Source organism: Chiloscyllium plagiosum, unplaced genomic scaffold (assembly GCF_037043375.1).
Source record: "Chiloscyllium plagiosum isolate Xiang-an unplaced genomic scaffold, Cpla_swu_hap1 HiC_scaffold_15, whole genome shotgun sequence".
Lineage (NCBI taxonomy): Eukaryota > Metazoa > Chordata > Chondrichthyes > Orectolobiformes > Hemiscylliidae > Chiloscyllium > Chiloscyllium plagiosum.
In genome coordinates this window covers 8,743,516-8,758,156 of record NW_028270153.1, presented here as the reverse complement: position 1 = coordinate 8,758,156, position 14,641 = coordinate 8,743,516, and the positions used below count along the sequence as shown (strand labels likewise).

General features: G+C 47.9%; 1 protein-coding gene across 3 annotated transcripts in view; it reads left to right on the top strand.

Moving 5' to 3' along the window:
- raly (RALY heterogeneous nuclear ribonucleoprotein) overlaps positions 1-14,641 on the top strand; it is a 128,494-nt gene that overhangs the window by 91,405 nt on the left and 22,448 nt on the right. For all 3 annotated transcript variants that reach the window (XM_043710875.2, XM_087994715.1, XM_043710874.2), the window contains 3 exons: positions 2,770-2,930; positions 4,469-4,582; positions 6,686-6,849. In XM_043710875.2, the coding sequence (XP_043566810.1) occupies positions 2,770-2,930; positions 4,469-4,582; positions 6,686-6,849 (439 nt within the window). The remainder of the gene's footprint in view (positions 1-2,769; positions 2,931-4,468; positions 4,583-6,685; positions 6,850-14,641) is intronic.

The window sequence follows — 14,641 nt, the reverse complement described above, 5'->3', positions numbered from 1 at the left end:
TCATTCCAAAATGAAATCCTGAAGATTGGGGAATGGGAATGTCAAAATCCTGACCTATTACAGTCACCCAGTGTACACGCTTGCATACACTTAATCACCATCCTGGTCAAACGTACACACTCCCATGCAAACACACACACTCCCACGCAAACACACACACTCCCATGCAAACACACACCCCCACTCAAACACACAACCCCACTCAAACACACCCCCCCACTCAAACACACACCCCCACTCAAACACACACCCCCACTCAAACACACGACATTCACTCAAACACACTCTCCCACTCAAACACACTCTCCCACTCAAACACACTCTCCCACTCAAACACACTCTCCCACTCAAACACACTCTCCCACTCAAACACACGCCCCCACTCAAACACACACTCCCACTCAAACACACACTCCCACTCAAACACACTCCCACTCAAATACACACATCCACGCAAACACACACACTTACTCAAACACACGCCCCCACTCAAACACACGCCCCCACTCAAACACACGCCCCCACTCAAACACACGCCCCCACTCAAACACACGCCCCCACTCAAACACACGCCCCCACTCAAACACACGCCCCCACTCAAACACACGCCCCCACTCAAACACACGCCCCCACTCAAACACACACTCCCACTCAAACACACACTCCCACTCACTCACACTCCCACTCAAATACACACATCCACGCAAACACACACACTTACTCAAACACACACTCCCACTCATACACACACCCCCACTCAAACACACCCACCCACTCAAACACACACTCCCACTCAAACACACACCCCCACTCAAAATCACACACCCACTCAAACACACCCCCCCCACTCAAACACACCTCCCACCATACAAACACACACTCCCACTCGAACACACACTCCCACTCAAACACCCCCCCCCTCAAACACACACTCCCACTCAAACACACACACTCACTCAAATACACAGTCCCACTCAAACACACACACTCACTCAAACACACACTCCCACTCAAACACACACTCCCACTCAAACACACACACTTCCACTCAAACACACACACCCACTCAAACACACCCACCCACTCAAACACACCCACCCACTCAAACACACCCCCCCACTCAAACACACACCCCCACTCAAACACACCCCCCCACTCAAACACACACTCCCACTCAAACACACACCCCCACTCAAACACACACCCCCACTCAAACACCCCCCCACTCAAACACGCACACTCACTCAAACACACACACCCACTCAAACACACTCCCCCACTCAAACACACTCCCCCACTCAAACACACTCCCCCACTCAAACACACTCCCCCACTCAAACACACTCCCCCACTCAAACACACACTCCCACTCAATCACACACTCCCACTCAAACACACTCCCCCACTCAAACACACACTCCCACTCAATCACACACTCCCCCACTCAAACACACTCCCCCACTCAAACACACTCCCCCACTCAAACACACACTCCCACTCAATCACACGTCCCCACTCAATCACACGCCCCCACTCAAACACACGCTGCCACTCAATCGCACTTCCACTCAAACACACACCCCCACTCGAACACACACCCCCACTCAAACACACGTCCCCACTCAAAAACCCACCTCTACTCAAACGCCCCCCCACTCAAACACACGCCCCCACTCAAACACACACAAACAGATGTCCTCACTCGCACACACACACTCACTCGCACACATATGCACACCCTCACAAATATAGACACATTCACATTCTAACATGCACTTGCACACTCACATAACCACAGACATACAGATACAGACACAAACTCATTTCTTTTTGATAGCTAAATGTTGCAGAGCAAAGGTGGGAGAATGAACCTGATGTCTGGGCTAAAGTGATCTCAATGGCCTCGCAGTTTATGTGAAAGGAAACAGACAAAAAGGATGGTTTTCATTGGAGCGCTGCATTGGGTTTGGGCAGGTTCACTGAAGCTGCCAATTGGCTGTACTGACATACGACGCCCCCAATCCCCCCCCCCCCCCCCCCCGCAAATCTGTGTCCCTAACTGACCTGCCTGCCAGTAGACACTGTTTCTCCTCATCCGATTTTTCAAACCTCTTCGTAAATGTGAACGCCCCAATACAGTCTGAGGCTGGGAGGAGGACAGTCCCCATTTCTCCATTTCATGACAGACCCACAGCTCTGGTTCCACCTGGTAAATCAGCCTGACACACTCTCCATGACCTTCAGCGTGTCAAACCCAGCACTGGACACAACACTGCAACCGGGGCTCGACCACTGCATAAAGATTTGGTGTAGTGTTTACGACAGGATCCTGTGTTTTATCAACGTGTCCAGTCGTGCTTTGTGTATACACCCTGTGTCTGACCCTCTCTCTCGCTCTGTGTTCCTGTAACCCTTTAAGATTGCACCATCTCATCTCGATTATCTTTTCTATTGAGAAAAGTCTTTCACACTTCCCTGGGTGAAATTCCAGCCAGTCCATACAAACAAGAAACAAGATCAGCCCATTTGGCCCCTCCAAGCCCTGCTCTGCTACTCCAGAAGATCATGTTTGATCTGATTTTAACTTCAACTCTCTATTCCCCACCCCAATAATTGTTCATGTCCTCCATGACCATGTCATCCTGTTCCCTTCCTTTACTATTTGTTGTATATTTGACAAATTTCTAGGTACACATCGTGGGTAGTGTGTCAGACGCTGCGTGCTGTTTTCTGATCCCTCTAACTCTCCAGTTGCTCTCTTCCCTCTAGAATGCATGAATACTCCAGCCGGCCAGCGCTGATCCCCCGGGCAATACCAGTTAAGCGACCCCGGGTGATTGTCCCCGTGCTACGCAGAGGGAAGTCTGGGATCCCCCTGAAGCTAATGGCACGTTCCACAGCCACCACAAAAAACGCCACAAAGTTAAAACGTGAGTTCTGCCAGATGAGGCCGTTCGGTCCGACAAGCTAATGCTAGTGTTTGTGCTCCACTGGAGTCCCCCCCGCCCTCATTATCTCACCTCTCCCCAACCTGGTCTTAAAGGGACTGCCTCGAACACTCCACGAGACATATTCTCACCCAGAAGTGGGGAAGGGGGGGGGGGGGAGTGAGGAGGGAAATGAGGTGAAAGTGAGGGAATGATGCGGGGCACCTCAACAATCTTATAGGTGCCTGTGGATAGTAAGCAGAGAGTAAGAGGCGAGCTGGAGCGTATTAGAGGGGAAATGGACAATATAAGCTTCAGAGATGCTGGAATGCTTGGAGTTCTTTAGCTCAGTTGGCTGGACAGCTGGTTTGTTGGCGTGACACCAACAGCATGGGTTCAATTCCCTCACCAGCTGAAGTTACGATGAGGGACTCTCCTTTCTTCCCCTGTGGTGACCCTCAGGTTAAACCACCCCCAATTGTCCCTCCCTCATGAAAGAGTGGCCCATGGTTCTCTGGGACTATGGTGATGTTACCTTTCACTAAGGAAGGTATTGCTGACAACCTATTGACTGAAGTGGGGAGAGTAGAGGCAAGGGATGAGATACCAATGAATAGGAAGAACATACTGGAAAGACAGGCCTAGGTTTCAGGTTGCTAAAGGCAATCTAAGGCTCTGCTATCACCTTCCAATCTTCTTTAAATGTGTCAGAAATTTAGACAGTGGCAAATGTGACAGTCTTATTCAAGGAAAAGTGCAAGGATATTCCTCATAAATAAAATCAACTAGATTTTTCTGGTCATGTTTGGTTAAATAGATATTGTGAAAAGACAGTGTAACTGATCAGCCATTTTTCAATCAGGCGATGAAGGTCAATTCTCTTTTCTTATTGGCTTGGGAGTAGCAGAGGAGAGATCCTGTCAAACCTGTATCCACCTGCAGAGCCTTGAACTAGGGTGAGGAGATCCTTCTGAGATATCTCACCATTTATTGATGGGGGAATGTGGCTCGGGGTGGAATGGGGCCAGCGAGTATAGGCCAGGGAGAATATAAAGGGGTGGGGACAGAGGTTAGGGTGAAGAATTTAATAAAGCCCAGTCAAAAAGATGCCTCTAAAATTGCAGGAGAAACAATTGGATCATCGTATCATCCGGTACCAATAGGCCCTTTGGCCCATCATGTCTGTACCACCAAAAATATACTGCCTGCACAGTTTCCCTTTCGCACAATGGGTCCGTGGCCTTCCATGTTATGACACTTCAAGTGCTCATCCAAGTCGTTTTTAAAGGTTGTGAGGTCTCCTGCCTCAACTCCCTCTCCCAGACCAGCCCCCTGGGTGACAAGGCTTTTCCCCAAATCCCCTCCAAACATCCCGCCTTTCCCTTCACTACATACAGAGGGTGGGGGCAAAGAGAGATTTTATCAATACTTTTGAAAACACAGTCAGAAAAACATATTCTTCAGCTGGGAGTTTAAAGACTCCTTTTGGTAGGTGTCTCCACAGGAATTCTGGGTCACTTTGCCCCTCTCTGTCTTTACAGTAAAATCCAACGAACTCCAGCGGATTAAACTAGAACTCACCCAGATTAAATCCAACATCGACTCGCTGCTGGGAAGGCTGGAGGAGATATCCAGGGAGAAAGTGGGTCACACAGGTGGGTACAGCAGATACTGAAACAACCAACAGGAATTCCCGCGCACACTCAGCGCTGTTCTGAAGACAAATCAGACTGGACCCGAAACATTCAGACAGTTTCTCTCTCTACAGACCTGCAGAGTTTCTCCAGCTATTTCTGTGTTTGATTCAGATTTCCAAAATCCACAGTTCTTTGTTTTATTTTAGAGCAAATGCAATCCTGACCTATTGTCTCTGAGCTTGCACCTTCATGACCTGGCAGTGAACCCAGCCCAGGATTGATGTGGATAACGACTGTTGCTGTGAGAAACAGGGTGTTTGTTAAGGCAGGTTTTGGTACAGCTGAAGTTCATGCCCCACCTCTGGGTCTTGATCTATAACCTGCTCTCTCATTTCAAGACAATGTGGAAGTGTTAGGGCTCTGCTTCGTTAGCTTTAATCGGCTCCGCAAAGTCGGAATCTGTCTGAAAATGTCCCAATTCATCTTAAAAACTGAAAGACCATGTCTGAAGGTGAAGTTTATGAATTTTCACAAAGAATTGTGAAGGTGGCTTCAGTGGTAGCTGTCAAAGGCAACAAGAGGATTATGTCTAAAGCAAATAAAACTCACATCACTTCTCAAGCCTGTTCTCTTTCTAGCACTCTGCCTGGTGTAACATCACCCGTTATTCGGTGATACTCCCAGCTGTTTCGAATGCTTGCCGGTCAGAGATGAGAGGCCCCTGTATCATTTCGTGTCGTGCTCTTTTTCATTATTATTGCTCTGTCACTGAGGGCACCTGACACAGTCAGCACTTCCCTCACCTCCAAACTGGAAATTCCCAGTTTAACTTCTGGTATAAGCTCTGGATGGTGATGGAGGTAAAGTTCAAGGTGCAGGGGACTGGGCTGTTAATCAGCCTGGGAACCTTTTCATCACCGCCTCCTGATTCCCTAAAGGGAGTCCCGGGGCAGGAGAGGGGCGACGGGAAGTTTGTGAGAAGATAGGTTAAATAAAGCAAAAATTCTTTCCCCAACCCTCGCTTTGTTGGAAATAACTTTCAGTAAAGCAGCAAATCTCTAAGAAATGGAAGGAAAAGCAAGTATTTTAACAGGCTGTGTGTTTCAATCTTAATCCGCTTTAAGCTGAACGATTTCCCCTCTCGGCGAGATCCGTTCTCAAATTCTTTAAATGGGCTTTTTGAAACGTCTGTTTAAACCAGTTAAAACTTTCTACACTTCTGCACTTTGTTGGAGACAATCTGAAGTTGTCCAGGATTATCTAGCCCAGAGAGTTGTGGAGGTTAGTTCACTGAAAGTGTTTGAAGAGGCGGTGGTGGATAGATGTCTGAAACATTGGGGAGTTGAGGGTAATGTTGAGCTGGTACTAAAGATGAATTGAGACCTGGGCCAGATCGGTCCTAGTCTTATCAAGGGGTGGGGAGAACTCAAAGGGGCTGAATGGCCTCCTGTTTCTTCAGTTCTTAAAAGTAGGATAAAATTGTGGTAATATCCTTACAATATGGAGTTGTCAGTGGGTGGACAGCAGACAGACAGGAAACTGGGAAACAGATCACAACCAGAGCAACCACAAGACCATAACTATAGGAGCAAAATTAGGCCATTCAGCCCTTTGTGTCTGCTCCACCTTTGGATCATGGCTGATACGTTTCTCAACCTCGTTCTCCTGTCTTCTCCCTGTTAGCCCTTATCCCCTTACTCCTCAAGAACCTGAGACTCTGTGTCATTCTCTACCACAGAGGGCTGCGTCATTAAGGATATTCCAGTCTGAGATAGTCAGATTTCTGAGGGAATTCCAGGGTTGTAGGCAAACGCAGGATAGTGGAGTTGAAGATTATTGGACCAGCTCTGATTTCACTGAGAGGAAGTGCAGATTTGATGGGCCGAATGGTCTGATTCTGTCTACGCCTTATAGTGTCAGGGAGTGATCTGTTACTGGTCACCCAGCTTGTGAGATTTTCCTCTGTACGAATGAGTTGCTGTTGTTTCTCTGGAAAGCAGCAAGGATTCCATCACCTCCGAAACACTCATGGGGGATCCTGGGGATATGAATGGAACTTGTTCAATTTAGTTCTGTCCTGTTTCTGAGATTAAAAGATCCTGTTCCCGGCTGTTCCCACAGAGTCCAGGAAGAAGGCCGATGAGGTGAGGCCTGAGCTCTCTCACGCAGACTCTGCTTCAGAAACCGCAGAGACGCTGACAGAGGAACCTCTGGGTGACGATGGGGAATGTGAGGAACTCGAACAGGGTGAAGCAACTGAAGACAATGAGTGTGAGGATGAAATGGTGAGACTGGAAACTTTAGGAACATTAATCATCCACAACAAGGGGATTTGAAATTGGCTGGAGTTAGTTTGAATTATAATGATTACTGTCATGTCATCAGAAACCGTAAACTCCAGATAGGCCCATCTGATGCTCCAAACACACTAGCATTGATGTCAGCTGTGACTTCATATGTAGCAACTCCGACAGTGCGGCACTCCCTCAGCACTGACCCTCTGCAAGTGCGGCACTCTCTCAGCACTGACCCTCCGACAGTGCGGCACTCCCTCAGCACTGACCCTCTGCAAGTGCGGCACTCTCTCAGCACTGACCCTCTGACAGTGCGGCACTCCCTCAGCACTGACCCTCTGACAGTGCGGCACTCCCTCAGCACTGACCCTCTGACAGTGCGGCACTCCCTCAGCACTGACCATCTGACAGTGCGGCCTCCCTCAGCACTGACCCTCTGACAGTGTGGCACTCCCTCAGCACTGACCATCTGACAGTGCGGCACTCCCTCAGCACTGACCATCTGTAAGGGCGGCACTCCCTAAGCACTGACCATCGGACAGTGTGGCACTCCCTCAGCACTGACCATCTGAAAGGGCGGCACTCCCTCAGGATTGACCCTCTGACAGTGCGGCACTACCTCAGCAGTGACCCTCTGACAGTGCGGCACTCCCTCAGCACTGACCCTCCGACAGTGCGACACTCCCTCAGCAGTGACCCTCTTGACAGTGCGGCACTCCCTCAGCAGTGACCCTCTTGACAGTGCGGCACTCCCTCAGCAGTGACCCTCTTGACAGTGCGGCACTCCCTCAGCAGTGACCCTCTGACAGTGCGGCACTCCCTCAGCACTGACCCCTCTGACAGTGCAGCACTCCCTCAGCACTGACCCTCTGACAGTGTGGCACTCCCTCAGCACTGACCCTCTGACAGTGTGGCACACCCTCAGCACTGACCATCTGACAGTGCGGCACTCCCTCAGCACTGACCCTCTGACAGTGCGGCACTCCCTCAGCACTGACCCTCTGACAGTGCGGCACTCCCTCAGCACTGACCCTCTGACAGTGCAGCACTCCCTCAGCACTGACCCCCCTGACAGTGCGGCACTCCCTCAGCACACACCCCCTGACAGTGCAGCATTCCTTCAGCTCTTAGCCCCCGACAGTGCGGCACTCCCTCAGCAGTGACCTTCTGACAGTGCGGCACTCCCTTAGCACTGACCCTCTGACAGTGTAGCACTCCCTCAGCTCTGACCTTCCGACTGTGCCCACTCCCTCAGCACTGACCCCTCTGACAGTGAGGCACTCCCTCAGCACTGACCCTTGAACAGTGCCCACTCGATCAGCACTAACCCTGTGTATTGTCATAGATTTGCAATCAAACCAGCCTGTAGCATCAACAGAGCTGTCTCACATCATAACATGTGACATCCTAATATAAACGCATCTCTGCTCTCTCTGTGTCAAGGAGTAATTGGAGTTTCGTCAGTCAGTCAACTTAGTGTCTGTATTGTACAGTGACATCAACGAGGAGAGAGCCATGATTATGTGCATATTGCTGTCGTATTGTAGTCATGCAAATAGTTAGCATTGTAAGTAAACTTTGAAACATCTGTCTCACAACACGCCGACTCTTTGTGATATACATTACATGGGCTAATACAGAAAACCACAAACTGCATCATGATGACAGCAATTGAGCACAAAATCCTCGGTGTGCCAACTCATTAATTGGCCATGAGTGAGTGCTGAAAATGTGATAGCAGTGGAGCAGTTGTGAAAGATCTTTTCCTAACCATCAACCACCAACCTGAGTTCAGAGTTGAAGTTACAACTACAACAAAAACTAAAGTTCTACAACCAGACCCCAAATCAATTTACAACCGACTCATTCAGTTCCAGATTTTAAAAGAAACAGTTAATTGGTGCTAAGAGGACAGCTCCTAGCTTAAATAAACAAAAATCATGGGAGGAATTAGAACAAGAGGGAGAGAAATGCTCTGGGAATAAAAGCAATCTTCAACATTAAAAAGGCTTGGCTGTTTTCAGTTTTTGGTTTGTTCCACTATCCTGTTCCTCAGACAAAAGCAGAAAGTGAAAAGTTCCCTGGGAAGTGGAGAGAATAGAAGAGCACTAGTTGTCTCAATAGTTAGACGGATTGACAGGAGATTTTGTGGTCTGGAACGGGACTCCTGGAAGGTGTGTTACCTCCCTGGTGCCAGGATCCGGGATGTTGGTGATCGGATTTTCAGGATTCTGAAGGTGTGGGGGGGGGGGGGGTGAGCAGCCAGAAATCGTGGTACATATTGGTACTAGTGATATAGCCAGGAAAGGGATTGAGGATCTGAAAAGTGACTACAGAGAGCAGGACAAGTAGAGTAGTGATCTCAGGTTTGCTACCGGTGCCATGAGATAGTGAGGTGAGCAACAGGCAGCGAATACAGCTTAACACGTGGTAGCAAGGCTGGTGCAGGAGGGAGGACTTCCGATACCTAGACCACTGGGATGCCTTTTGGGGGAGGTGGGACCCGTACATGAAGGACGGGTTGCACCTGAACTGGAGGGACACAAATGTCCTGGGTGGGCAATTTGCTTGTGTGATTCGGGAGGATTTAAACTAGTTTGGCAGGGGGGTGGGAATCAGAGCCACATGTCTGAGAGGGGGGCAATTGCAGACAGGACAGTGACAGAATGTAGTGAATCTATCAGGAAGGTTTCTCACGAGATAAAACAACGGGATCGGTTAAATTGTGTCTGCTTTAACACAAGGAGTGTCCGAAATAAGAGTGATGAACTTAGAGCATGGATCAGTATTTGGGACTAGGATGTTGTGGCCATAACGGAGACATGGGTTTCAAAGGGGCAGGAATGGTTGTGAGATGTTCCAGGGTTTAGAATGTTTAAAAAGAACAGGGAGGTGGAAAAAGAGGAGGGGGTGTAGCAGTGCTAATCAGAGAGTGCATACAGCTACAGAAACGAAGGTTGTTGAGGAAGGTTTGTCTACTGAGTCAGTACGGGTGGGAGTTAGAAACAGCAAGGGAACAGCCACCTCATTGGGGGGTTTCTACAGACCCCCTAATAGCAGGAGGGAGATTGAAGAACTCAGAGGCTGGCTGATTCTGGAAAAATGCGGATGTAGCAGGGTTATTGTTATGGGTGATTTCAACTTTCCCAATATTGACTGGAACCTTCTTAGTGCAGATGGTTTGGAAGGAGCCGTTTTTGTCAGGTATGTTCAGGAGGGTTTCCTTACTCAGTATGTAGACAGACCGACAAGTGACCGAGAGGCCATTTTGGATTTGGTGCTCGGCAATGAGCCAGGACAGGTGTCAGATCTCACGGTGGGAGAGCACTTTGGTGACAGTGACCACAACTGCCTCACATTTACCATAGCCTTGGAGAGGGAAAGGAGCAGTTACCAAGGGAAGATATTTAATTGGGGAAAAGGAAATTATGATGCTATCAGACAGGAGTTGGGAAGTACAGACTGGGAGCAATTGTTCCACAGAAAGGGCACAGCAGACAAGTGGAGACTGTTTAAGGAGCAGTTGTTGCGAGTGATGTACAAATTTGTTCCTCTGAGACAGGTAAGAAGGGGTAAGATTAAGGAACATTGGATGGCAAGAACAGAGGAACTTCTCATCAAAAGGAAGGCGGCAGCTTACGTAAGGTGGAGGAAGCAAAGATCTAGCACAGCCTTAGAGGATTACAGGCTTGCTAGAAAGGAGCTCAGAAATGGATTGAGGAGAGCCAGGAAGGAGCACGAAAAAGGCTTCGCAGGAAGGATTAGGGAGAACGCAAAGGCATTTTACTCATACGTGAGGAATAAGAGAGTGATCAGGGAGAAGGTAGGGCCGATCAGGGATTGTGGAGGGAACTTGTGTATGGAGTCTGAGCAGATAGGGGAAGCCCTAAATGAGTTTTTTGCTTCGGTTTTCACCAAGGAAAGAGACTTTGTTATGAATGAGAACTTTGGGGAGCTGAGAAACAGGCTTGAACAGGTCAAGGTTGAAGAAGTTGATATGCTGGAATGTTTGGAAGACATTAAGATTGATAGGTCCCCAGGGCCAGACCAGATTTATCCCAGGCTGCTCCGGGAAGCGAGAAAGGAGGTTACTAAGCCGCTGGCGAGGATATTTGCCTCCGCACTCTCCACGGGAGTCGTACTGGAGGATTGGAAGGAGGTGAATGTTGTTCCTCTTTTCAAGAAGGTAATAGGGAAATCCCTGTCAATTACAGACCAGTCAGTCCTACGTCTGTGGTCAGCAAAGTTTTGGAAAGAATTCTGAGGGATAGCATTTATGACTATTTGGCAAAGCACAGTGTGATTAAAGGCAGTCAGCGTGGCTTTGTGAGGGGCAGGTCATGCCTCACAAATCTTGAGTCCTTTGAGGAGGTGTCAAGACAGGTCAACGACGGTCAAGCAGTGGATGTGGTGTATATGGACTTCAGCAAGGCATTTGATAGGGTTCCCCATGGTCGGCTCATTTATAAAGTCAGGAAGGATGGGATACAGGGAGATTTGGCTATCTGGATTCAGAACTGGCTGGCTGACAGAAGGCAGAGAGTGGTTGTAGATAGTAAGTATTCTGCCTGGAGCACAGTGTTGAGTGGGGTCCCGCAGGGCTCTGATCTTGGGCCTCTGCTCTTTGTAGTTTTTATAATTGACTTGGATGAGGAGGTTGAGGGGTGGGTTAGTAAATTTGCCGAGGACACAAAGGTTGGAGGTGCCATTGATAATATCGAGGGCTACTGCAGGCTGCAGCACAACATAGACAGGATGCAGAGCTGGGCTGAGAAATGGCAGATGGAGTTCAACCTGGATAAATGCGAAGTGATGCATTTTGGAAGGTTGAACCCAAATGCTGAATATAGGATTAAAGACAGGATTCTTGGCAGTGTGGAGGAACAAAGGGATCTGGGCATGCAAGTACATAGATCCCTCAAAGTTGCCACCCAAGTAGATATGGTTGTTAAGAAAGCATATGGTGTTTTGGATTTCATTAACAGGGGGATTGAGTTTAAGAGCTGCAAAGTTTTGCTACAGCTCTACAAGTCCCTGGTGAGATCACACTTGGAATATTGTGCCCAGTTCTGGTCACCCTACTAAATGAAAGATACAGAGGCTTTGGAGAGGGTGCAAAGAAGGCTTACCAGGATGCTGCCTGGACTGGAGGGCTTGCCTTACAAAGAAAGGTTGAATAAGCTCAGACTTTTCTCTCTGGAGAGAAGGAGGAAGAGAGGTGACCTGATTGAGGTGTACAAGATAATGAGAGGAATAGATAGAGTCAATAGCCAGAGACCTTTCCCCTGGGCAGGATTGACCAGTTCGAGGGGTCATCGTTTTAAGATATTAGGAGGAAGGTATAAGTGGACGTCAGAGGTAGGTTCTTTACGCAGAGAGTTGAGTGCATGGAATACGTTGCCAGCTGTGGTGATGGAAGCAGAGTCATTGGGGACATTTAAGTGACTGCTGGACATGCACATGGATAGCAGTGAGTTGAGGGGTGTGTAGGTTAGGTTATTATATTTTACATTAGGATTAAGCCTCGGCCCAGCATCGTGGGCCTGTTCTGTGCTGTACTTTTATAATTCTAAAAAAAAGGAATGCCACCGTCATGAAACCATGATGTGGAGGTGCCGGTGATGGACTGGGGTGAGCAAGGTCAGAAGTCACATGACCCCAGGTTAGAGTCCAACAGATTTATTTGAAATCACTAATTTTTGCAGCAATGCTGTACACTGTACGTGGGGCCTACACTCCGAAAGCTTATGATTTCAAATAAACCTATTGGACTATAACCTGGGGTCTTGTGACTCCTGACCTTCAGGTAAAGCCTCATACCATCTCTTGAAGGTACAGCAAGCAAAGACAGAGATAATCCAATCATTTCTCTCTCCACAGATGCTGAGTTGCTGCTGCACTTTCCGTTTTCATTTTAATTAAATCACAGCAATCACACAATGTTCACAGGATAAGCAGGATTCTGAAAAATTTGTAAAACAGAAGGTACCAGCGTTCCCTAGTAACAATGAAGAAGTTAGAGTTACCTCTTTGAGCGCATTTGGGAGATTATGATCAAAGTGTGTTTTAAATTGCACTGGGTTAAATTCCAGCTTAAATTTCCTCTAAAATTCATAAACATATCCTGTGACAACACGGATGACCAGTGCAGCTGGGAAATATAATAAACCATAACCATTTATTTTATTTCCTTTCAAAATTAGTCTGAGCTGTGTCTAAATCCGGGTCCAGGAGCAAACTTTAACCTAACAGTGGAACAAAATTCCACTAAAATGGACATTTCATGAGGGTGTCTAATCCTCCACCTGAGTAAAGCAAATTGTTGAAAAATATTTCTAAAACCTATACTGAGCTGTTTGTTTCATTGCTGTTCACTTGTCTTCACAAATCAAATATTTCACTGAGATGGAGAAAGTCCTGCCCCTACCTGTGTGGCTGTGTGAATGGGCAATGAGTACATGGGGAGGTGGCCAGTTTTGGGAGTGGGATCAGATTCTGGTGAGTTCATTCATCAGCTGGGGTAAAGACGCACAGAAAACCCAAACAAAAGTGATTCAGGTTGCCTGCTGACATTCGCAGTTCTTCAATCTTTTGCGCTGGTGTGGCAAGGAATGGCCAAGCCAGTGTAAACTGAGCTCCCAAAGTGATTTCAGAAACAAGGCACAATTCTCTGTAAAATCCTAAAGATCCACGGATACTGTAAATCAGAAACACAAACAGAGATTGCTGGAAATTGCCCAGTTCTCAGTAATCGACCATGTGCTCGGCCTTGAAGGAGAAAGTGAGGACCGCAAATGCTGGATAGTCAGAGTCGAGAGTGTGGCGCTGGAAAAGCACAGCAGGTCAGGCAGCATCCGAAGAGCAGGAGAATCAATATTTCAGGCACAAACCCTTCACCAGGACTGTGTGGCGGGGGGGGGGGGGAGCGGGGCTGAAAAATAAGTAGGAGGGTGGGGTGAGGTAGCTGGAAAGCAACAGCCTAAGGGAACCTACTCAGTTTCCAGCAGCAGATCTAAATTGGGAATGCAGTTAACAGACCCAACAGACCGATGGGACACCATCAGCCTGTATTTCCTGAGATTTATCCAAATTGTTTCAATCTACAGCCAGACAGTGGGTGGATTTGCCCTGGAACAGGCTGGTGTGTTTGGCTGTTAGTTAGCGATGCAGAGTGAAGCCAACAGAGTGGGTTCAACTTCTGCACTGGCTGAGGTCACCATGAAGGACTCTCCTTCTCAATCTCTCCCCCGACCTGAGGTGTGGTGACCCCAGGTTAAACCCCAACAAATCTGTCTCTAACAGGAGAGTGATGCCATGGTCCTCAGGAACAATGGTGACTTTATCTTAATATTGCCTCAAACAGCCTGAGTGAAATCAGAGAGTTTTGCTTTCTCTAATATTTGTTTGACCTTGTGTTTCCTGATAAGTTGCAGTAATTTATCATACCTTAACATCAGAAAAGGTTTTGTTGGATGTGAAAATATTTTAACCAGGCATCTTATGTTCAAACTGCACTGAGCAGGCATGTGAAGTAGGAATGTGATTAAATGAGGACAGAGCCCAGTGTACTCTGTGTGTTAATATGAAACATACAAACCAAGCTCAGATGGGGGGGTGTATATTCTACAGAATGTATCAACCATGTTTTCTGGACAAGCACTCAGAAGCAGAGAAAAGGAACAGTTCAACCATTAACCTCCGCACAGCTGATATGGATTTATCAGCCTCGTTGACCCATGTAGGCATCTCTGCTCCTGAGCTTTGAGAAGGTAGCTCAGGTTGA